At 44.7% G+C, this 24,522-nt stretch overlaps 1 protein-coding gene and 2 long non-coding RNA genes across 6 annotated transcripts; all 3 read left to right on the forward strand.

Moving 5' to 3' along the window:
• The first annotated feature begins 859 nt into the window (after positions 1–859).
• Positions 860–2,644, forward strand: LOC124389337. 3 transcript variants are annotated; one of them, XR_006926569.1, is made up of 3 exons: positions 860–1,165; positions 1,630–1,733; positions 2,297–2,644. It is a non-coding gene; the product is annotated as an uncharacterized LOC124389337 (long non-coding RNA). The 3 variants fall into 3 exon arrangements; XR_006926568.1 differs by lacking the exons at positions 1,630–1,733; positions 2,297–2,644 and adding exons at positions 1,239–1,335; positions 1,427–1,621; XR_006926567.1 differs by lacking the exon at positions 2,297–2,644 and having other exon boundaries at positions 1,630–1,990.
• A 1,542-nt stretch (positions 2,645–4,186) lies between these two features.
• Positions 4,187–24,522, forward strand: LOC124389371. Its single transcript, XM_046854748.1, is given in 10 exon segments — positions 4,187–4,473; positions 4,579–4,933; positions 4,936–5,856; positions 5,859–6,810; positions 6,812–7,108; positions 21,611–21,898; positions 22,015–23,356; positions 23,458–23,651; positions 23,752–24,140; positions 24,143–24,522. Coding segments are annotated over 10 exon segments (5,121 nt in total). The 5' UTR covers positions 4,187–4,470.
• On the forward strand, positions 7,811–8,841 carry LOC124389336. 2 transcript variants are annotated; one of them, XR_006926565.1, is made up of 3 exons: positions 7,811–8,017; positions 8,091–8,187; positions 8,278–8,841. It is a non-coding gene; the product is annotated as an uncharacterized LOC124389336 (long non-coding RNA). The 2 variants fall into 2 exon arrangements; XR_006926566.1 differs by lacking the exon at positions 8,091–8,187.

Here is a 24,522-nt window from a genome sequence, read left to right on the forward strand (position 1 = left end):
GTACAGTAGCCTTTGTTTGCAATTACAGAGGTCAAACGCTTCCTGTAGTTTTTCACGAGGTTTGCACACACTGCAGGAGGGATTTTGGCCCACTCCTCCACACAGATCTTCTCTAGATCAGTCAGGTTTCTGGCCTGTCGCTGAGAAACACGGAGTTTGAGCTCCCTCCAGAGATTTTCTATTGGGTTTAGGTCTGGAGACTGGCTAGGCCACGCCAGAACCTTGATATGCTTCTTACAGAGCCACTCCTTGGTTATCCTGGCTGTGTGCTTCAGGTCATTGTCATGTTGGAAGACCCAGCCTCGACCCATCTTCAATGCCCTAACTGAGGGAAGGAGGTTGTTCCCCAAAATCTCGCAATACATGGCCCCGGTCATCCTCTCCTTAATACAGTGCAGTCACCCTGTCCCATGTGCAGAAAAACACCCCCAAAAGCATGATGCTACCACCCCCATGCTTCACAGTAGGGATGGTGTTCTTGGAATGGTACTCATCAGTCTTCTTCCTCCAAACACGTTTAGTGGAATTATGACCCAAAAATTTTGGTCTCATCTGACCACATGACTTTCTCCCATGACTCCTTTGGATCATCCAAATGGTCATTGGCAAACTTAAGACGTGCCTGGACATGTGCTGGTTTAAGCAGGGGAACCTTCAGTGCCATGCATGATTTCAAACAATGACATCTTAGTGTATTACCAACAGTAACCTTGGAAACGGTGGTCCCAGCTCTTTTCAGGTCATTGACCAGCTCCTCCCGTGTAGTTCTGGGCTGATTTCTCACCTTCTTTATGTAGTGAGGTCCTTTATGGGGCCTTTTATCTTAAAATGTACCTTTTTTTTAAAAGCATAAAAAAAAGCGTAGCCCCTTTAAGAGGTAGGCCCCAGTGAGTGCATTGCCCCTTTAAGAGGAAGTGTCCCGATTAGCGTGAGCGAATGAACAAATGCTTCGGATTCCGTACTCTTATAAAGGGTCTGAGCAGCTGTGAGGAATGGTTGCTGCTTGATTGTCTGTTTGTTTCATCGTCAGATTTCTTCTCTAATAAGGTGAGCAATCGATGTTTTCTTTTGTGTTCAGGTAGAAAGAAGTATTGTTTTATGGGGTTTTTCTCTTCCATAGGCTGCGTTTATCCTTCATGTGCAAGTGTTGTGCATTTAATAAGAGGTAAGGAGGATAATTTTCCCTTTTGGTGTTTGGTTGCTATCCTGCTTTTTAATCTGTAAGAGTTTGGTTTTAGGGTGATCAGATTTGCTCTTTGGCGGCTGGACTGTGGATGTGCTGTTTGTTTGCCATTTGAGTGTGGTATTGTTGTGCAGGCCTGGTTAAACGGAGGGGTTCGTAGGGTTTTTTTTTAATAAATAATGTGGTTTTTTTTTAGTTATGATGTGATTATGCAGTTCTAATGTTTTATTTTGTTTTTTTTAGGAACTGCATTTGGTCACTGCTGTCCTTCTTTACCCTTTATTTTTGGGTTTTGTGATTTAATGTTTGTTTGGTTTTCTTTATTTAAGGCACCCATCACGTTGTATGGATGCTGTGTTTAGCTGATTGTTAAAAAGACTATAGGGGGATTGTTTGCAGATATTTTACTGTATGATAACTGATTTTGTGTATCTGTTCCTTTCCAGTGGATCACCTGGGAGCACTGGTTGGATTGTGGGTGTTGGTCCTTCGATGGTGGAATCTGTGCTACGGTTTACACTGCATGCTGTGTGAATTTTATGAATTTACGGTGTGTGGCACTTTGCGTGTGTGTGGGTGTGCGCTTGCGTGTGTGTGTTGATGTGTTTTTCTTTACAGGCACCATTTTGGGTGAACCTTTTGGGGTTAAAGTGGGCCTGCACCCATGGCCTGTCAGTCTTCCTTTGTATCCACTGGAATGTTTGGTGTTAATTGGTAATTGTAACAGTTGGTATCCTTTTAATATGATTCATGTTGCAGATTTAAATAAAATAAGGTACCAATAATAAAGGTTTATATTTTAACTGATTCTGGATGTGTTGAGGAGGTTAATAAAATTCAACACTAAAATAAGAAATCTGTCTCTGTTCCTTTTTATTTGGTACACACTGAACCTGTTTAATTTAAATTAGTATTTCCCATGGGTAGATCCCAGGGTGGCGTAGTCGAGTAACAAGTACATATTGGGGTCTTTTGGGCCCCTCACGCTACAATCTGGCGTAGTCGGCAGGATGTGTATAAACAGAGACATTTTTCTTTATTTTTGTCCCCCTGTAGTTCTTTTTGGTTGTGGTTGTGTTTTTTTTTTTTTTTTTTTTTTTTTTGTTTGTTTAGAAGGACAGCGGTGTATCAAACTTCACTATTCAACAAGCATTGTAAGAGGCTTCTGGTGGACACGATTTCCTGGTCTTCATTAAGATGGACAACGAGCTGCAGGAGCTTCGAGACTTGGTGATCCAGTTAAGGGCAGAAAATGAGAGACTTGTACATGAACGGACTGAGGTGACATTAGTACCTTCATCAGGGGCCTCTGATTCTAACAACCCTGGTTCACATAATAATTTTACCCCAACAACGGGCTCTGAACGTCTTTTATATGTGCCACGAGAGAGAAAATGTCCCTTGTTCCGTGGTAATGTAGGGCTCAATATTGTTGAATGGATTGAAGAGGTACGTGCAAGTATTCGGCTCGACATTTAGCCCCAATAGATCAAGCTTATTTTATTTATGATCATTTGGAGGGAGAAGCTAAAAATGAAATAAGGTATAGATCTAAGGAAGAGCGGGAAGATCCTGAAAAGATCTTGTCCATTTTGCAAGAACTATATGGTTGTTCTCAATCTTATGTTGCCTTACAGGAGGACTTTTCTCTAGGAAGCAGCTAGAGGGAGAGTCCTTACAAGAGTATTCACATGCCCTGTTTAGTTTAATGGAAAGAGTGGTTAAGTGTGCACCTAATGGACTGCCTAATTCTGCTGTTTTACTTAGAGATCAGTTTGTTGAACATGTTAATGATCCTAATCTTCGCAGGACTTTGAAGCAGACGGTCCGAGCTAAACCAGGTTGCACACTACTTGATGTAAGGGCTGAAGCAATTCGATGGGAACGGGAAGGTAGACCTATTATTGATAGGGCTAGGAGTCATTCTGTTCCATCCATTTGTGCCATACAGACTTTTAAGGATAATAGTGTACAGCAGCAGCCCTCTATCCAGATATCTGAATTAGCAGAATTGAAAGAGATGATGTTGAAACAACAGCAACAGCTTAATGAACTTTCTGAACGGTTTATGTCTTTGCAGCAACCTCGTACACACACTTCACTGTCACGTAATGCCCCAATAATATGTAGACGTTGTCAGCAGCCGGGCCATTTGCTAGTAGTTGTGATAATGAGCGTGTTTTGCAGGCTCGGCACCATCAGCCTCGTGTGCAGCCTCGCCCGCCACAGAATGTGGCTTCCAATCAGCCGACGGAAAACTAGCACCCTCTGTTTTGCAGAGCCACAGAGCAGAAGGGGATATTACTGGCTCAAGGTTGCCCAGTCCTGTAAGTAATGAGACTGTTTCTCAATTAGTTGGTATGTGTCCATCAATTACTGTGACAATGGGGGGAGTGCAAGTAAAATGTCTTTTAGACACTGGGTCGATGGTTTCTACCATTTCTGATACCTATTTTTTTCAGCATTTTTCACAAGTTCCTCATGCATGTCAGTGGTTACAGCTTAAGGCCGCTAACGGTCTTGACATTCCTTACATTGGGTATGTGGAGCTTGATGTTCAAGTACTGGATAGGGTTATTCCTAAGCGTGGCATCCTGGTGGTGCGAGGCCCTCAAACCTCTACATCCACAACTTGCGTGCCTGGTGTGTTGGGCATGAATATTATAAGGGAATGTTACACTGAGTTATTTGGGCACTACGGTCCGGATTTATTTGCCCTCCCACAGGTCACGCAGGCTCCTGATGTTTTGCAACAAGCCCTTCAGTTATGCCATCAAACTCAGCCTGAGCGTACTGGGTGTTTGGCTAGGGTTAGGGGTAGATATGCTATGTCTGTCCCTGCTGAGTCTGTGAGGTTTATTGCAGTTACATGCTCCCAGCAGGTGTTTTCATTAGCTAATACTGCACTTTTTGAGCCGTCTTCTGGATGTACTTCTCTTCCGTCAGGTCTAGTACTTTATCCAGCTGTAGTCAAGGTTTGTAGGGTACAGCCTATGTCCCGTAGTGAATGTTAATAGGACTGCTGTAAAGCTTCGTCCCCGATGTCCATTAGGGATGTTACATCAAGCTCAAATTGTCAGTTTACCGGCAGGGATTTCAGAAGTATACACTGAATCCAATGATCTAGAGGTAGCTATGGTAAATTCCCACGTAGGTCAGGTAGACCCCATGCATGAGATTATAAAATCTGTAGATCTGCAGGCGTTGTCTGCGTTAGATCAGCTGAAGGTGAGAGACTTGTTGAATAAATATGCTTCTGTCTTTTCAGCACATGAGGGTGACTTGGGATGTACAAATCTTATAATGCATGAAATTCCCTTAGTCGATGATGTGCCTGTTCGGCAGAGGTACAGACGATACCTCCATCTGATTATGATACTGTTAAGGCCCATATAAACCAGCTTTTAGAGGCCCAGGTGATTCGGGAGAGCTGCAGTCCTTATGCATCCCCTATAGTTCTTGTTAAAAAGAAAGACGGCAGCCTGCGGATGTGTGTGGACTATAGACAGCTAAACAGTAAGACTCGTCGAGATGCCTTTCCATTGCCACGCATTGAAGAATCCCTGGATGCACTTTCTGGGGCTAAATGGTTCTCTACCTTAGATTTGGCCAGTGGATACAACCAGGTGCCCGTGGCTGAGAAGGATAAGGGGAAGACTGCATTCTGCACGCCATTTGGACTTTTTGAATTCAATCGTATGCCCTTTGGCCTCTGCAATGCACCTAGTACATTCCAGAGACTTATGGAACGGCTTTTGGTGCACAACATTTTCAGTCTTTACTGTTGTACCTGGATGATGTTATTGTGTTTTCATCTACCGTAGATCAGCACCTTGTCCGGTTGGAGTCCGTGCTGTCTAGACTACAGAAGGAGGGACTAAAAGTTAAGCTGGAAAAATGCTGCTTCTTTCAAACAGAAGTGAAGTATCTTGGCCATGTGATCACTGAAGAGGGTGTTTCCACCGACCCTGAAAAGGTAGCGGCTGTGTCAACTTGGGGTCATCCCACCACAGTGTCCGAGCTGAGATCATTCCTTGGATTCACCAGTTATTATAGACGTTTTGTGGAGGGTTTCTCCAAATTAGCAGCACCATTGCATCATCTGGTTGCTACGCTTACTGGCAAACACCATAGGACGGGTGCAAGGCACCCAATAGGAACTGCATGGACTAAGGAGTGTGAAGAGAGTTTTAATAACTTAAAAGTCTCCCTGACCACTGCCCCAGTGTTGGCTTATGCAGACTTTTCTCTGCCTTTTATTTTGGAGATTGATGCCAGTCATAGTGGCTTGGGAGCTGTGCTGTCTCAAGATCAGGATGGACAGGTAAGGCCAGTTGCCTATGCCAGCAGAGCTTTATCCCCCTCTGAAAGAAATATGTCCAATTACAGCTCTATGAAGCTTGAGTTTTTGGCCTTGAAGTGGGCAATGACAGAAAAGTTTCGTGAGTATCTTTTGGGGCATAAGTGTGTTGTGTGGACTGACAACAATCCACTCAATTATTTGAATACATCAAAATTGGGAGCGACTGAACAGAGGTGGGCAGCCCAGTTATCTGACTTTGATTTTACAATTTGTTACCGCTCAGGAAGAACAAATGTTAATGCAGACTCTCTTTCAAGGCAACCCCATTCTGTTGACATCTCATCAGGGTTAGAACCTCTTCTTCCAGGGACTCCCTTCCAGAAAGTTTGCAGTTACATCCTGACTTAATACCTACTTTGGTAACACAACTGGCAATTTCTGTGCTCCCAAGTCATGACATTAATCACTTGATCACTCTTCAGCAACAGGATCCAGTTATAGGCCCTTTTCTTAATTTTTGGCATCAGAAAAGAAGCCCTGATCGGTTGGAACGGAAAAGACTTTCTAGGTCTGTTCAAGAACTGGTACGGCAGTGGGATCGTTTGTTTGATCGAGAGGGGCTCCTGTATCGTAGATTCCACCGGCCCGATGGTGGTGAAGAACAATACCAGTTGATCCTACCTGAAGCCTTGAGGGAAGAAGTATTGCAGCAGTTGCATCAGGGTCACGGGCACCAGGGCATCGAGAGGACAACGGAGTTGGTGCGGCAGAGGTGCTATTGGCCAGGGATGTATGAACACATAAAACAGTGGTGCCAGCGCTGTCAGCGATGTGCTATGGCAAAACCCCTTCCATCCATAACTCGTACTCCAATGGGGCATCTGTTGGCCTCTAGACCAAATCAGATCTTGGCCATAGATTTCACCCTTCTCGATCGCTCAAGGGATGGAAGAGAGCATGTCTTAATTATGACTGATGTCTTCTCTAAGTTTACCCAGGCAGTTTCTACTAGAGATCAACGGGCCCCTACAGTGGCAAGAGTACTTGTTCAAGAGTGGTTCTATAAGTTTGGGGTGCCTGCTCGTATCCACTCCGACCAAGGTCGAAATTTTGAAAGTGCTCTAATTCAGCAGTTGTGTGAACTCTATGGAATCCAGAAGACCCGCACTTCTCCTTATCATCCTCAAGGAAATGGACAGTGCGAACGATTTAATAGGACGTTGCATGGCCTTCTGAGAACTCTTCAGCCAGATCAGAAGCATGATTGGCCCCTTTATCTCCCCCAGATGATTTTTTCATATAATACCACTATTCATCAATCTACAGGCGAGTCCCTTATTTTTAATGTTTGGTCAAGAACCTCATTTACCTGTTGACTTTCTTTTGGGTAGAGTTAAGGAGCCAGTAACAGGATCTGTGAGTGAGTGGGTGCAAGAGCATCGCCAACGTCTGCAAATAGCTTTTGATACAGCTAAGGAACGGCTGAAAGCTGCTGCAGTCCTTCGGAAGGAGCGTCATGACCAGCAGGTGACTTCTGTGGGTTTCAGGGAAGGTGAGCTGGTCTATCTTCGAGCTAATGATATTCGAGGAAGAGCAAAAATCCAAGATGTTTGGGGCCTACAGTTTATAGAATAATTAAAGCCCCCAAGGACGGTGGGGCTGTCTATTCCATCTTGTCCCTTCATGGAAGTGGTAATGTCAAACATGTGCTGTGTCCATCTTCGAGCTGCACCTGTCAACTTGCCACCTGCATCCCCGGGTCCATCAACAGATACTGGTTCATCAGTAGGTGATGAAGAGCTGGAGGGAGATTGGTGGATTGCTCCTCAGTCTGTAGAAGAGGCCCCAATTTTGGATCTTGTTGAACGTACCTTGAGTCAAGAAGTGGGTGTCCCAGTCGTTGATGAAGATGTAAATCACACGGACGAAAGTTGGGATTCTGTTCCTAGTACTAGTGGATTTCAGCCCAGACGGAGTACCAGAGAGACTGCAGGAAGACATTCCAATCCTCATCATTTGCCAGTAGCTATAAGTAGAGTTGATAGGGCTGCAGCCTCTCAAGTCCCTGGGTCTAGTAATATGACATTGGCTGTTTTTAGGCCATGGGGTTTAGTTTTTCTCTTATCGTCGGGGCGCCGATAACAAAAGGTTGGTAGATTGTAGTGAGGTCCTTTATGGGGCCTTTTATCTTAAAATGTACCTTTTTTTTTTTAAAAGCATAAAAAAAGCGTAGCCCCTTTAAGAGGTAGGCCCCAGTGAGTGCATTGCCCCTTTAAGAGGAAGTGTCCCGATTAGCGTGAGCGAATGAACAAACGCTTGATTCCGTACTCTTATAAAGTGTCTGAGCAGCTGTGAGGAATGGTTGCTGCTTGATTGTCTGTTTGTTTCATCGTCAGATTTCTTCTCTAATAAGGTGAGCAATCGATGTTTTCTTTTGTGTTCAGGTAGAAAGAAGTATTGTTTTATGGGGTTTTTCTCTTCCATAGGCTGCGTTTATCCTTCATGTGCAAGTGTTGTGCATTTAATAAGAGGTAAGGAGGATAATTTTCCCTTTTGGTGTTTGGTTGCTATCCTGCTTTTTAATCTGTAAGAGTTTGGTTTTAGGGTGATCAGATTTGCTCTTTGGCGGCTGGACTGTGGATGTGCTGTTTGTTTGCCATTTGAGTGTGGTATTGTTGTGCAGGCCTGGTTAAACGGAGGGGTTTGTAGGGTTTTTAATAAATAATGCTAAACGTGTGTTTTTAGTTATGATGTGATTATGCAGTTCTAATGTTTTATTTTGTTTTTTTAGGAACTGCATTTGGTCACTGCTGTCCTTCTTTACCCTTTATTTTTGGGTTTTGTGATTTAATGTTTGTTTGGTTTTCTTTATTTAAGGCACCCATCACGTTGTATGGATGCTGTGTTTAGCTGATTGTTAAAAAGACTATAGGGGGATTGTTTGCAGATATTTTACTGTATGATAACCAACTGATTTTGTGTATCTGTTCCTTTCCAGTGGATCATCTGGGAGCACTGGTTGGATTGTGGGTGTTGGTCCTTTGATGGTGGAATCTGTGCTACGGTTTACACTGCATGCTGTGTGAATTTTATGAATTTACGGTGTGTGGCACTTTGCGTGGGTGTGCGCGCGTGTGTGTGTGTGTTGATGTGTTTTTCTTTACAGGCACCATTTTGGGTGAACCTTTTGGGGTTAAAGTGGGCCTGCACCTGTGGCCTGTCAGTTTTCCTTTGTATCCACTGGAATGTTTGGTGTTAATTGGTAATTGTAACAGTTGGTATCCTTTTAATATGATTCATGTTGCAGATTTAAATAAAATAAGGTACCAATAATAAAGGTTTATATTTTAACTGATTCTGGATGTGTTGAGGAGGTTAATAAAATTCAACACTAAAATAAGAAATCTGTCTCTGTTCCTTTTTATTTGGTACACACTGAACCTGTTTAATTTAAATTAGTATTTCCCATGGGTAGATCCCAGGGTGGCGTAGTCGAGTAACAAGTACATATTGGGGTCTTTTGGGCCCCTCACGCTACATTTAGGATCATTGAGACCCCATGAGGTGAGATCTTGCATGGAGCCCCAGTCCGAGGGAAATTGACAGTCATGTTTAGCTTCTTCCATTTTCTAATGATTGCTCCATCAGTAGACCTTTTTTCACCAAGCTGCTTGGCAATTTCCCTGTAGCCCTTTCCAGCCTTGTGGAGGTGTACAATTTTGTCTCTAGTGTCTTTGGACAGCTCTTTGGTCTTGGCCATGTTAGTAGTTGGATTCTTACTGATTGTATGGGGTGGACAGGTGTCTTTATGCAGCTAACGACCTCAAACAGGTGCATCTAATTTAGGATAATAAATGTAGTGGAGGTGGACATTTTAACGGCAGACTAACAGGTCTTTGAGGGTCAGAATTCTAGCTGATAGACAGGTGTTCAAATACTTATTTGCAGCTGTATTATACAAATAAATAGTTTAAAAATCATATATTGTGATTTCTGGATTTTTTTTTTTAGACTATGTCTCTCACAGTGGACATGCACCTACGAAGACAATTTCAGACCCCCCCATGATTTCGAAGTGGGAGAACTTGCAAAATAGCAGGGTGTTACTTATTTTCCTCACTGTATATATATATATTTTTAATGCATAGTATTGTAGCCCTACAGGCTAGGATTTGAGGAACCCTACTGTAGTGTATTGTGTTATTGTTTTTGTTGCACTCTATTTTTTATACATACTGTACTGTATTGTTTTATTGTTACACAATTCCCGTTTTAATGCTGTCCTTGCTAATGTGTATTTTAAATAAACCACAAAGGAAACACATTCTTTCTTGTAGTACTGTACTTCTCACTGTGATCCTGGCTTAGTGATCCACAGCTCATTATGTAATCGACAGCTAATTATGCGACCCATATTGTTTATTGTGAATGAACAGGCAGGATGATTTTCACATGATAAAAAAAAAAAAACCCTACATTAGAATCTCTGTTCTCAAAAAGTCTTGTGAAAACATGTTTACTATAGGTTTGTGGCCTTATTTCAGTGAGGTTTTTTTTTTGCTTTTTTAAAAACCACGCATAACCCTTATTTTGTCAAAAATACAAACACACACATATCAATAATATATTTTAAAAGCAACTAAAAAGAACCAAATTTAAGAGAATGTCAAAATCTCTCAAGGGGCCAAAAACACCCTCAGACTCCAGAGGGTTAAGGAGAGGACCACCCTCAGGTTGGGCAACTTCTTTGCTCTGGGCTTTTGTAGGCAATACCGGGGTGTACTGTGACGCATTACCTGTGAAGAGATAGCCATTTGCTAGTGTCTTGTCAACTCTGGGCATCACCCCATAGCCGCATTCCCCAAACCATCTATCCATGCATTTTGCTAGGCCGGCCTGCGAGCCCTACGACCTTGCCTTGGCGAGAGCGGTGACCTGAGGCGCTCTCAAGAGAATCTTGTCCATCCTTGTCACTCCCAACGAAAACCTTAACATCTTTAGCTCTGCTACCTCCAGCTCCGCCTCCTGTCTTTTACTCAATGCCACTGTCTCTAATCCATACAACATCGCAGGTCACACCACAGACCTATAAACTTTCCCATTCATTCTTGCAGATACCCTTCTATCACAAATCACTCCTGTCACTCTTTTCCACCCACTCCACCCTGCCTGCACACTTTTCTTTACTTCCCTATCACTCTCTCCATTGCACTGTTGACCCCAGGTACCTGAACTCCACCACCTTCTACACCTCTTCTCCCTGCAACCGCACCACTTCACTGCTCTCCCTCTCATTTACGCACACATCATAGTCCAGGGAGACTCCTGTCTGACCTGGTCCGTCAACCTGTCCATCACCACTGCAAACAGGAAAGGGCTCAAGGCCGATCCTTGATGCAGTCCAACCTTCCCCTTGAACCAGTCTCTCGTTCCTACTGCACACTTCACTGCTGTCACACTGTCCTCATACATGTCCTGCACCACCCTCACATACTTCTCTGACACACCTGGCTTCCTCATACAATACCACAACTCCTCTCTTGGCACCCTGTCGTATGCTTTCTCTTAATCCACAAATACACAATGCAATTCCTTCTGTCCTTCTCTATACTTCTCCTTCAACATTCTCAAAGCAAATAAGGCATCTATGGTGCTCTTCCTCAGCATGAAACCATACTGTTGCTCACAGATGGTCACCTCTTCTCTCAGCCTTGCTTCCACTACTCTTTCCCATAACTTTATGGTTTGACTGATCAACTTAATTCCCCTGTAGTTACTGCAGGTCTGCACATCTCCATTATTCTTAAAGATCGGTACCAGCACACTCCTTCTCCATTCCTCAGGCATCCTCTTACCTTCCAGAATCTTGTTAAACAATCTGGTAAAAAACTATACTGCCATCTCTCCTAAACATCTCCATGCTTCTACCAGTATGCCATCTGGTCAAACTGACTTTCCACTCTTCATCCTCTTAATCGCTGCTCTCACTTCCTCCTTACTAATCCTATCCACTTCCTGCTTCACTAACTCCACATCATCCAACCTTCTCGCTCTCTCATTTTCCTCGTTCATCAGCTGCTCAAAATACTCCCTCTATCTTCTCAACACACTCTCCTCACTAGTCAACACATTTCCATCTCCATCCTTTATTGCTCTAACTTGCAGCACATCCTTCCCAGCTCGGTCCCTCTGCCTGGCCAATCCTTTTCTCCTTCCTCTAATACAGCCCCTTACATGCCTTTTCCTTGGCTTTCGCCACATCCCCCTTCACCTGCTGCTGCATCTCCTTGTTCTCCTGCCTAATTTTCTCATCACCCTGTCAATCCCACTTCTGTTTTGTTAACCTCTTTCCCCTTATGCTCTCCTGCACTTCCTCATTTCACCACCACGTCTCTTTGTCTTCCTTTCAGATGTCACACCAAGTACTTTTTTAGCCGCCTCCCTCATCACTCCTGCAGTAGTTTCCCAATCATCCAGCACCTCTTCACCACCACCGAGCCCCTGTCTGACCTCTTCCCTGAACCTCAGACTACACTCTACTTTCCACCATCTTATTCTTCTTTCAATCCTTACTCTCCTCCTCTTCTTCTTCACCTCCAAAACCATCCTACAGATCTGATGCTGTCTAGCTACACTGTCCCCTGCCAACACCTTACAGTCTCCAATCTCCTTCAGGTTGCATCTCCTACATAGAACATAATCCACCTGTGTGCACCTTCCTCCACTCTACCACCATCTGCTCTTCCACATTCCTCTCCTTTAGGCCCTACCCACATAGCAATTTTTCTCTGGCCCAGCTCTGGCCCACACAACCAGCTTTTGCTTGGCCCACATACTGCAATGAATTACTGTCCTAGTGTGGACCAGGTCTGGTATCCCATACAAGGTCAAAATATGACATTGGAACCAAAATACAACCATAAGTAAACAATATCTACAGCAGATAAAATACCACCCGTCAGTTCTGCAATTAAAATAAAAGCAAAAATAAAACAAGTAGAAGTTCTCCGCTATGTTTTTGTTCATGAAGTTACATGTAACGCTTGAACATCCATGTTTGTCATTAACAAGTTTCACACTTTGCATAACACTTGAACGTCCTGGTTAATAACAAAATTTACTCAACCTATAACACTTAAACATCCGTGTTTCTAGTCATCAACAAGTTTCACTTCACATAACACTTGAGCCTCCACTTTTATAATCAGTAACAAGTAGTACGCTTCAAATAAATCCGAAACATTAATGATTCTGTCAATGAACAAGCTCTGGACAGAGCTTTTGAACATTTATTTATTCCTGAAGTCTGTTAACCAGTCAGACTCTCTTCACAGACCTTGCTCTTCATTCTCTCTTTTCGGCCACCATCTCTGTCTTTTAACTGTGGAATCGATTTCTTTTTCTGTTGCCTCAGATGTAAGACGGTTACGCCTCACAGCCGCTGAAAAACACAAGCACACATGGCGTGTAATTAACTTTTGCACCAACAGGTAACGTGGATATAGGATAAAATACAATATTACAAGACAAACTGCACCTAGGACCTCTGGATAAACTTCTGTGTTGTCTTTTCATGTGTACCCGTCTTCCTGTTTTAATTATTGTTTCTTCCTTCGCATGTTTATTAAAAGTATGAATGTGGTCAGGGTGCAAGAGAAACGGGAGGCGGAAGCCGGAGTACAGCTCGCTCAGGCTTTATTGACAAGAGTGAGGGAGAGAGATATACACAAACACGCACGCACGCACGCACGCACACACACACACACGCACTCACACGCACTCACAAACACACAAGTCCTTGCGAGAGTCCGAGGTGTGCTTGGGGAGAAGTGTAGCTGATCCGAGATGCGTGGGAAGGAGAAGTGCAGCCGGTACCGGATAGTGGAGTCCGAACGGAACGGAAAACATAGAATATAGCATAAAACAAACAGTACGTAGCGTCCAACACATTCAATCACGAACGGGGAGTGAATGTGAGTGAGGGGTTTATGTAGGAGCAGGGTGGAGTGATGATGAGCTTCAGGTGTGCATAGTTAAACCTGGCGCTCCAGAGAGAGCAGAGGCATGAGAGACAACGAGCCCCAGGTGTGCGTGGTTAAACCTGGAGCTACAGGTAGAGCGTAGGCATGAGCGCCACAAAAGGGGGGCATGGCAGGTGGATCCCTGACAGAATGACAGTATATATTGGGCATAAATGGCAACTTACCAATCACAAAATCTCGTATCTGTAGGTGTAGGAAGCCAGTCTTTCCATTCACTCCTCTCATGTTAACTTTCCTCGCCAAGGAGTTTGCAACAGTCCATGCATGATTCTCCTAACACACTCCCGAACGTCCCTCTCACCTTTAAGAGCCAGTGTGTTTACCTGAAATCCTTTATTAATTAGTTTATAAAGTTGTAAATATTGATATTTTTTCTTAAAAAATTGTTGTTTTTCTTCAGAAGGCCTTAATTAACACCATACAGCCATGTGATTTGCTTTTATGATGGGTGGATGCACTTTTTTGGCTTTAACCAACCAAACTCTATATTGACTACTTATCACAATTACTGTATAAAGCTTAAAGATACAGGAAATTTTCAAACATAACTCCAATTGTATTCATCTGAAAGGAGGAATACACTAAAGATTTTTGGGTTAAATATACCTTAAAGCTGAAGAGAAAAAAAGGCTTATTTGGAAAATAAAAGCTAGCCAAATAGGTTTGAATGTTATAAAATGAAATGCCCACATACCAATTGCTATCTAGTGATCCCACTGTTTGCTGTGTCACAAATAAATGCACATGTAATTTTGTTTTTATTCTTTATACTCATTTAATTCAGGTGATGTGTAGATTGTCAGAGAGAGAAAATAGCAAAGTTGTGATGTTTAAGAGGCAATTCAAAAATTGGATAAAGATCATATGGATGGCCCTGTACCAGAGTGCTTCTCACAACAAGCTCATCAATTTTAAAATCACTGGCAATGTGAATGAACCAAAATCAGATGATCCTAAAGCTAATCCTGTGACATACTATAAGTGCATTCTCTTTGTGAAAAGTGATAAACACTAATATACTCACACATTTGGTGACTGGAAGTTTGCTGGATGTCCCTGGTGTGGTGTGACCTTGAAGGTTCAGAGTGCCTTTTTTTATGGATCTCCTTACTTTTGTAGGCTGTTTTTCTGACCTCAATGTCGGCATGCCTTGCAAGGGTCTCAGTGCTTGATTTACCTGATGTACTGCTCTCAGAGCGAACATGCCAGCCGGAGGATAACATAGTAGTGCTGGTCTGGGGACTTGAGTGGATCTCAGGAGTGCTGTGACCATCTGCATACAAGTCAGGACTGTAGTAGCAACTTGGGCGAAGATTGTGACTCATTTGGTGAAGACTGCTTTGGCCATGTGGGCTAACGTCAGGACTGTTTTGACCATGTGAATGAAGGTCAGGACTGCTTTGGCCACTAAGTTGGAGGTTGTCTACTACAGGAGAAATCTGTTCCATAGTGATCACTGGAGCATTAGGTAAGGCATGCCTCCTGCAAAGTACAAAATATCTTATGTCATGGGTGAGTTCCCTCCATCGGTCTGATCAATGTCTGTGTGATCAACAGCTAGAGGTATTTTACGTCTTGCTTCCTTGTAGCTAACTGGAAAAGTAGCATCACAAAAAGAAGAAATGTAAAAAGTAAAACAATGATTTTAAATTAAATTACTATTATTTAATTTAAAGGAAGTGGTGGCATGATGTGAAAATAATTCTGGCCTTATGGGGCTTCCAATCATCTCCAGGACTCTCTTGCGATTTAACAGCTTTTGTTATCACTTTTATTTGGAGGCCACATGCACTCTCCATTTTTAATCCAGACTGTAGGCACAACTTCAACCTCATTTGTCTTGTCAAAGACAACAATGTGAAACATCTAAAGAGACAAAGATAATATATTATCTTTATCAAAGGATATTTAAAGAAGTGTTCCACTTGTTTATATTCATTGCCCACAAGGTATACTGCACCTTCATCCTCAACAAGGTTTTGGACTAAAACCAACTGATTGTCGATTTGGACACAAGAATCTCTCTCATTGAGCTTCACAACTATATCATCAATCGCAAGAACTTTAAATTGACGAGCTTGTAGCGAGAAGCACTCTGGTACTAGCCCAGGGGTGGCCAACCAGTCAGAGACCGAGACCCACATTTTTTACTGTGTTACCTCAAAGAGCCACATCATACACATGGGCACACATGAACATCACCCATCCCTTCCTCTTACACACACACACCTCTGCTCAGCCAGATTTATTGTAAATGGCACACACCAACATAATGACAGAAATTGACTCCTACTGTTCTAAGACCACAGGACAGTCATTTTCAACAATGAACATTGTGTGCACTGTCTCACACTTGCCTTGAACAATCCCCTTCAAATCTGTCTCGTATTCCGTTGTTGCCACTTGAAGCAATTCTTTCACATGGGTGTCAGTCAGAACAGATCGATGCTTTGATTTCACGTGTTTCAGGGTAGAAAACACAGACTTTGTTTGTGTTTTTTTTTTTTATGTGCGTGTTTACTTCGCATGAGTGCAACACGGTATTTTCGTCAAATGCGCATGTGTGTGAGATGAATATACCGCAGGGGTGGGCAATTAATTTTTACAAGGGGCCACATGAGAAACCTGAATTGTGTCAGAGGGCCACACCAACGATAATATTTTAGGGATGTACCGAAATGAAAATTCAATTCAAAAGGCAATAAATTCCATAATTTTTTGTGTTATGCCTTTTGCCTTGGCACCATCACTGGAAAACTTTCCTGCCTTTTCAAAAACGTCCTCTACAGACGGAGTGCGCATGCTCGGATTGACTACTTTTCTGCGCCGCGTTCTTCTCATATTTAGAATGGCAATCGGGATGGTTGGATTTCAGGTGATAAATTAAACCTGACTTGGAGAAATTCTTTGCAGATACACCCTCTCTTAAAATTTCAGCATTGCATGTTTTTCAAATCGCTATCCGCACACCGCGGACATGTTGGCTCTTATCTAGATAACCGTGTGCTGGCTGTGCTTTTTTATTGCGTCATTACAATTGTGTTTCTGCCGTGTTGTTTCGGTGATTTAGGTATTTCGGCCGAAAATTTTCGGTGCATCCCTGTAATTTATGATTGGCCGTAGTTTCCCAGTAGGGGCAAGCTCATTTAAGTCTTAAAAATACTGTATTGAACTCAAGCGAAGCGAACACGCACATTTAAAAACAAACAAACACAAACTTCGATATGAACGTAAGAGCCGCATGAAACCAGCCAAAGAGCGGCATGAGACTCGCGAGCCGCGGGTTGGCCACCCCTGTACTAGCCCATCTGTATGTTCTTTATCCGATTTTTGAATTGCCTCTTGAACATCACAACTGTAGTTGCTATTTTCTATCTCTGACAATCTACGCATAACCTGAGTCAAAGGATTGCAAGGCCCTCTAACCAGTTTTTTGACTTTTCCTAAGAAATTTTCAATGGGGAATCCTGATATAAGATCTAGATTGCCATGGATTTTGACATCTTTGCTGAGGTGCACCAGGCCATGAATATTGTAAACCAAAAACTCTTCACCATAAAGCTGGCCAAAGTGTTCAACAAATGAAAGCAACAGAGTATTTGCAAGGTCATTCATCTTCATGCAAAATTTTGGACTTGCCAAAATTTACACAGCTACAGACAAAAGCATGAAGTTGTTGTAGATTTGATGCTGTAGAACATCGTTCAGCACAACTGGACCAGTGTACAAAAAGAATTGGCATAGCTCTGTTGCTTTCCACCTACATCGATCTGCTAGTGCCCGAGGCCTTCGAGCAAACTCACGTGGAATGTAATTTCTCAAGGCAATAAGTCTATCTGACACCATGGAAGCTTGAATGGATGATATGCGACAGTGCAAGGGACCAGTGGTGCTGATCCACAAGTCTAAGAGACGCAACATTACACCCAGACAAACCAGGTGCATGTAATCATGTGGGAAACAAGTGACCATGTCAATGCCAATGTCTGTAAGAGTGCTGGATGTGGTGTTCTTCATCATGCTTGCCTAAAACTCTCATCAGTTCTGCGCTTTGCATTCAACTCAGGAAATGTCATTTCGATTTGATTTCCAAACACCTGTTTGGTGACACTTCTCACATCCACGATATGCAGTGTGTGACTTCACACCTCTGATGAAGGCTCGGGCAGGGGCATCGCACACAACAGGAACAACATGCAAAAAGAAAGTTTTCTTCTTGAACAGAAGATCAGCCATGAAGATCAGCCAAAGAATTTGGCTTTGAAGCACCACAAAAGAGTCCAATCAACACAGGTGCCTTAGTGTGACCTTGCAGCAAACCAAGAATCGGCCAAAACTATGTACTATTACTCTTAAATAGTGGTAGTCCATTAAAATTCAACTGTAGTTTGAAGACATGTTTGTCTGGCACAGTATGCCAAACTTTATCAAGGATTTTCCAAACAGAATTCAGAATTCCACAATAATGGAACACACCACCAGCTATACTGCTAATGCTGTAGCGTGTTTTTGTTTTCAGCAACGATCTTCCATCCTTAGGCAGAGAGGAATGATGGACTTTGAGAATGGTAAGAAGTGCTGACAAACCAATTAGTGAAATTCTAAATTCAACTGCTAGTGAACTCTGCAAATCACTATCTCTCTGACTACAAGGTTTTCCAAGATCAGAGTGGTCCTCAACAGAAGCTGCAGTCTCTTCATTTACTTCCTTATCTTCAACATCCAACTAAATATTTTGGTGGCCACCTTCTTCATCACTAATTTCCATCTCTGATTTCCCTGAATCATCAACACAAACACTTAACTCCAAATTGTCCTCCACCTCCCCCTCCCTATGTTGCTCATTGTCAATCAATTCACTGACTAATCTTTTAAGAGTCAAGAGTCAAGTAAAGAAGCTTTTATTGTTATTTTAACTATATATAGCTGATGCAGTACACAGTGAAATGAAACAACGTTCCTCCTGAACCCAGGTGCTACATAAAACAACATAAAACAACAGTCACAGAACAGAAGAACACAGGGCCAAGAACTAAGATCCTCGCCACATAAAGTGCATGTGTGCTACTGGTGCAAACAGTGCAAAAGACAACACAAGACAGTGCAAGACAACACAGGACAGTGCAGGACAATACACAAAATATAAAAATAAGAATAGCAGTAGCTCCGCCAGTAAAACCTGTCGTGACAAAATAAGGTGCACAGTAGAAGAAAAATGTAAACAGAATTGTACAATTCTACAATAGCAGAAAAATGTAAACAGAATTGTGCAATTCAACAATAGCAGCAATCAAAATAAACTATACAGTGACCAAAGGATTTGGACAAAATATTGTGCAAAGAGATCAATCCAGGAAGATCAGCAACAAACGGCATGTAAACATTTTGCGATAATGAAAAGTGTGAATTGTGCTGAAACCTGGGTGTGCGAAGTGTATGATGTGTGTTTAGTCTGGTTGTACAGATCAGTCAAACAGTTGTGTGTAAGTGTGTGTATGTGAGAGAGTTCAGTTCAGATGTTTGTTGAGATGTTTGTCAGTCACACAGTTGTGTGTGTGTGTGAGAGAGAGTTCAGTTCAGATGTTTGTTGAGGAGCCTGATTGCACAGTCTTGATGTGACGGCCCGAATGCTTCGGAACGTTTCCCTGATGGTAGGAGGGTGAAGTGTGAGTGTGACGGGTGTGTGGTCATCCACAATGCTGTGTGCTTTGTGGATGCAGCGTGTGGTGTAAATGTCCATGATAGAGGGGAGAGAGACTCCGATGATCTTCTCAGCTGTCCTCACTATCCTCTGTAGGGTCTTGTGATCCGAGACGGTGCAGTTCCTAAACCAGGCAGTAATGCAGCTGCTCAAGATGCTCTCGATGGTCCCTCTGTAGAACATGGTTAGGATGGGGGGAGGGAGATGAGCTTTCCTCAGCCTTCTCAGGAAGTAGAGACGCTGCTGGGCTTTCTTGGTGATGGAGCTGGTGAGGTTGTCCGCCAGATGAACACCAAGGAATTTGGTGCTCTTGACGATCTCCACTGAGGATCCATCGATGATCAGTGGAGAATGGTCACTCTGTGTTCTCCTGAAGTCAACAACCATCTCTTTAGTTTTGTTGACGTATAGAGACAGGTTGTTGGCTCCACACCAGGCTGTTAACCGTTGCACCTCCTCTCTGTATGCTGACTCGTCGTTCTTGCTGATGAGACCCACCACGGTCGTGTCATCGGCAAACTTGATGATATGATTCAAGCTGTGCGTTGGTGCACAGTCGTGAGTCAGCAGAGTGAACAGCAGTGGACTGAGCGCACATCCCTGAGGGGCTCCAGTGCTCAGTGTGGTGGTGCTGGAGATGCTGTTCCCGATCCGTACTGACTGAGGTCTCTCAGTCAGGAAGTCCAGGATCCAGTTGCAGAGGGAGGTGTTCAGGCCCAGTAGGCTCAGCTTCTCGATCAGGTGCTGAGGAATAATTGTGTTGAATGCTGAACTGAAGTCTATGAACAGCATCCTTACATAAGAGTCCTTGTTATCCAGATGGGTGAGGGCCAGATGGAGGGTTGTGGAGATGGCATCGTCCATGGAGCGGTTTGGACGATACGCGAACTGCATGGGGTCCAGTGCGGGTGGGAGCTGGGTCTTTATGTGCCTCATGACGAGCCTCTCGAAGCACTTCATCATGATGGGTGTGAGTGCAACGGGACGATAGTCATTGAGGCAGGAGACAGAAGACTTCTTTGGCACAGGAATGATGGTCGTCGTCTTGAGGGAGATGTTGAAGATGTCGGTAAAGACATCCGCTAGCTGTTCTGCACATTCCCTGAGCACTCTGCCAGGAATGTTGTCCAGTCCAGCAGACTTCCGTGGGTTAACTCTGCATAGAGTTTTCCTTACTTCAGCTGTGGTTAGACAGAGCACCTAGTCACTGGGAGGAGGGATGGTCTTCCTCGCCACCACGTTGTTCTGCACCTCGAACCGGGCGTAGAAGTCATTCAGCGCATCTGGAAGGGAGGCGTCACGGTCACAAGCAGGTGATGCGGTCTTGTAATTCGTAATCGCCTGGATGCCAAATGCGCCGGGTGTCTCCGCTGTCCTGGAAGTGGCCATGGATTCTCTTGGCGTGTGCGCGCTTTGCCTCTCTGATGGCTGCGACAGAGTGAACTGTCCCTATGGTCAGCATGATGCTACACACACACACATTACACTTTCACTTCTCCTCTGTTCTCGCTACAGCGCTGTGGGTGCACACACACGCCAGGTAGCACGCCGCTCGCACACACACACACTCACTTCATTCGTCCCGGACAATAAGCGCACACACACACACACACACACACACACACACACACACACACACACACACACACAAACGGAAGGACTTCCTAAAACTTTGTGTACTCACCTGTTTGTTGCGTCGGTCTTCCGGGTTGGGTTTGGATAGCAGCCAACTGGAGCGCTCAATAGCGGCTGGCTTTAAAGCGCCAGCGCTGCGTCGCGCATGCGCGGTAAAACAGGAAGTCGGCAAGTTTATGTTGATGGGACATTTTTTTTTGGGTGATTTTATTATTATTATTATTATTGGTATTGTTATAATTTTCGTTATCATTATTATTGTTATTATTAGTATTGTTATTGTTATTATGTTTATTATTTATTATGATATATATAATGTTATTACGCCATTCTATGACTGGCTACCAATTACCAAACCCCTTTTGGGTGAGATGGTTGAGTCCAAGGGGAGGGGCTTACACGTTATAAACCGGTCTCCTACTTCAATTCAGTGTGGAGTTGTAGGAGTGGTGCATTGTGGAGATAACGGAGTCTAAGAACTATTGTAGTGAATGCACATGAGCAGGTGCGCCTATTTTGTATATAGTTTTCTTTACTTTCCTCGTAATTGTCCTTGTTTTGTTATTTTGCCACTTTTTCTTTTCTGGGGTATTATATATATTTTGGACTTTGCACTTGAGCACGCTGTAAATAAACACCACTTTACACGGAACATCACAGCGAGTATTGCCATAATTTGGGTAGAAGGCGAATCCGTAAGGCCGCTCTAACACATTTGGTGTCAAAAGTGGGATGGCTACTCGCAGGACAGTGCCAAGAGGACGCAAGGCCAGGATGATGCTTCGTTCCCAGACCCAGGCAGCCACTGATAAAGATGGAGCCTGGGGAACAGTGGATTCAACTGAGGAAGAAAGAGAGGAGGATTGGTTGCCTCCTGTACGACCCAAGGGTACGGCATCCAGGACTGGAGCAGGGCCGCCCATTAAACCATTCGAAGAAGGGATGGCAGAGGTGTTCTGGCAGTTCATGCATGCACAGGAGCAGCAAGAGCAACGCTACCTCCAAGCGCTGCAGACTCTGCAGGAGACCATGCAGCAAGCCATCCAACCAGCTTCTTCATCACTGGGCCTGGAGAGCCCACGAATGGAGCTGCCCACACCAGCACCCCAGAGAATTAGCCTGTCCCCAAGGGTTTCGCACACTCCAACAGGAAGCCCACAACTGGAGCTTCCTACACCAGCTCCCCCCGTGGAAGTGCTACTGCACTGAGGGTCCAGAGCACACCGACGCCCACCAGTCAGCCAATGCTCAGAACCGAGCCCAAGTTGCCAAGCTTCCAGCAAGGGGAAGACATTGAGAACTATCTGCATCAGTTCGAGTGGCTCGCCAGAACCTGGAAGTGGCCAGAGGACGAATGGAGCTACCAGCTGGTTCCACTGTTTACCGGACAAGCACTGGAGGCCTACCTGGCGATGGATGAAGACCAAGCAGTGGTCTACAGTGCACTCAAGAAGGCGCTGTTGGAGAAGTTTAATGTTTCTCCAGAAACCTATCGTCAGCGGTTTTGTGCGACTACGACCCCAGTTGCAGAGACACCTTCAGAGACGTATAATCGGCTGAGGCACTTGTACCGCTGTTGGGTGCGACCGGAACTACACACCAAGGAGGAGATTGGTGAGATGGTCATCCTGGAGCAGTTTCTCCGTGTCCTGCCATACGAGATCAGGATATGGGTAAAGGAACGGGAGCCGAGAACTGGGCTAGCTGCTGCCAAACTTGCCCAGCAGTATCGAAACGCTCACCAGGAGAGTCGTCGTTTCCAACTGGTGAAAGGTGACCAGAAGAGTTCTACCAGTGGATGGAGCGCTGGAGAATCTCCCCGCCACCTTCAAGCCAGCAAGGGGGACAAAGACACCAGAGAACAGAAACTCATCTGCTACTATTGCCAACAGCCAGGACACAAAGCAACCGTGTGCCCAGCAAGAAAGGCCAAGCTGACGGGGTTTTGTTATGTCCCAAGGAAGGAGGACAGTACAGTGAACTGTATGGGGAACCCCCAAATCGTTCCAGTGACCGTTAATGGGAAGGAGTTGAAGGCTTTGTTGGACACTGGGAGTTCAATGTCACTGGTGAAAAGATGTCACGTGACCAGTGTGTCTTTCACGCATCACACAAAGTTACAATGTGTGCATGGAGAGGTAAAACAGTACCGCCAAACCGAGGTGAATGTGTCCATAAACGGGCAGACCTACCTACTCACTGTGGCTGTTGTGGAAACCCTACCGGCAGATGTTATTTTGGGACGTGATGTACCGGTATTACCCGAACTGGTACAAGCAAACTGGGAGGACGAACGAACGAGATCCAACGTCCAGCTAGCCTGTCCAGTCGTCACTCGGGCCCAAGCCAAGATGGGACTGCAGCCGTTGCCTAACATGGACAGTAGCTTGTTGCAAGGCGGGACCAAGGGGCCCAGAAAATCACGTCGCCAACGTCGGCTAGAGAAAGGACTTGGTACCCCGGTGCCGGAGATTAAAACCGAAGGACTGGAGGTCAGTGGAACATCGTGGAGCTACAGCGCGCAGACGAGTCGTTAAAACCTTTATTTGAGAAAGCGTTGCAAGGCAAGCAAGCGGACGTGTGTGGGGAGCAGTATGTCATTAACAACAATATCCTATATATGCAAGCCCCGGATGTAACCAGGTTGGTGGTGCCGAGATGTTGTCGCCCCGTGGTGCTGCATCTAGCACATACAGTTCCCTGGGCAGGACATCTGGCTCTGCAGAAGACCTACGCACGTATCAGCTCACGATTCGTCTGGCCGGCGTTGTACACGGATGTACAAAAGTACTGCACCACATGCCCCACCTGTCAGCAGACTAGTGCTGTGCGACGACGAGACAGGGCCCCTCTACAACCATTGCCCGTAATCTCTGTCCCTGAGGAGGATCCAGGAGGCGGGCCTGACACTGAACGTGGATAAATGTGTGTGGGCCAAGGCTGAGGCAGACTACCTAGGTTACCGCTTGGGTGACGGAGAGCTGAGGCCGCAAGTGGACAAGGTGGAAGCCATTCGCAACAGCCCGAGGCCTACAACTAAGAAGGAGGTCAGGTCCTTCTTAGGACTGGTGGGATGGTACCGGCGGTTCATCCCAAATTTCTCCACCACTGCAGGAGCGCTGACCAACCTGCTGGGAAAGGCAGTGAGGAACCCAATACGGTGGACTGACGACTGTGAGACAGCCTTTGTCATGCTGAAGGAAGGAATGTGTGCAGAGCCTGTCTTACGCAATCCAGACTTTACAAAGCGGTTCACTGTCCAGGTTGATGCATCCTCGTGGGCATTGGAGCAGTCTTGACCCAGGGTGAGGAAGGCAACCAGAGACCAGTTTCCGACCTGAGTCGGAAACTGCTGCCACGTGAAACCCGGTACTCCACTATTGAAAAAGAATGCCTGGCAATCAAATGGGCCCTGGAGAGCCTGAAGTATTACCTGATAGGAAGAGAATTCACCCTGGAAACAGACCACAGAGCATTAACCTGGATCCACACCATGAAGGACCACAATGCTCGGGTGACCAGGTGGTACCTCTCCTTGCAGCCGTACAACTTCAGAATCAGACATCGACCAGGGAAACAGAACCTGACTGCTGACTACCTGTCTCGCCACCCGGCAAGCTCGCGGCTTGGAGAGGGGGAAGGTGATGTGACAGAGTGA

This window comes from Silurus meridionalis, chromosome 7, assembly GCF_014805685.1.
Source record: "Silurus meridionalis isolate SWU-2019-XX chromosome 7, ASM1480568v1, whole genome shotgun sequence".
In the NCBI taxonomy this organism is placed as follows: domain Eukaryota; kingdom Metazoa; phylum Chordata; class Actinopteri; order Siluriformes; family Siluridae; genus Silurus; species Silurus meridionalis.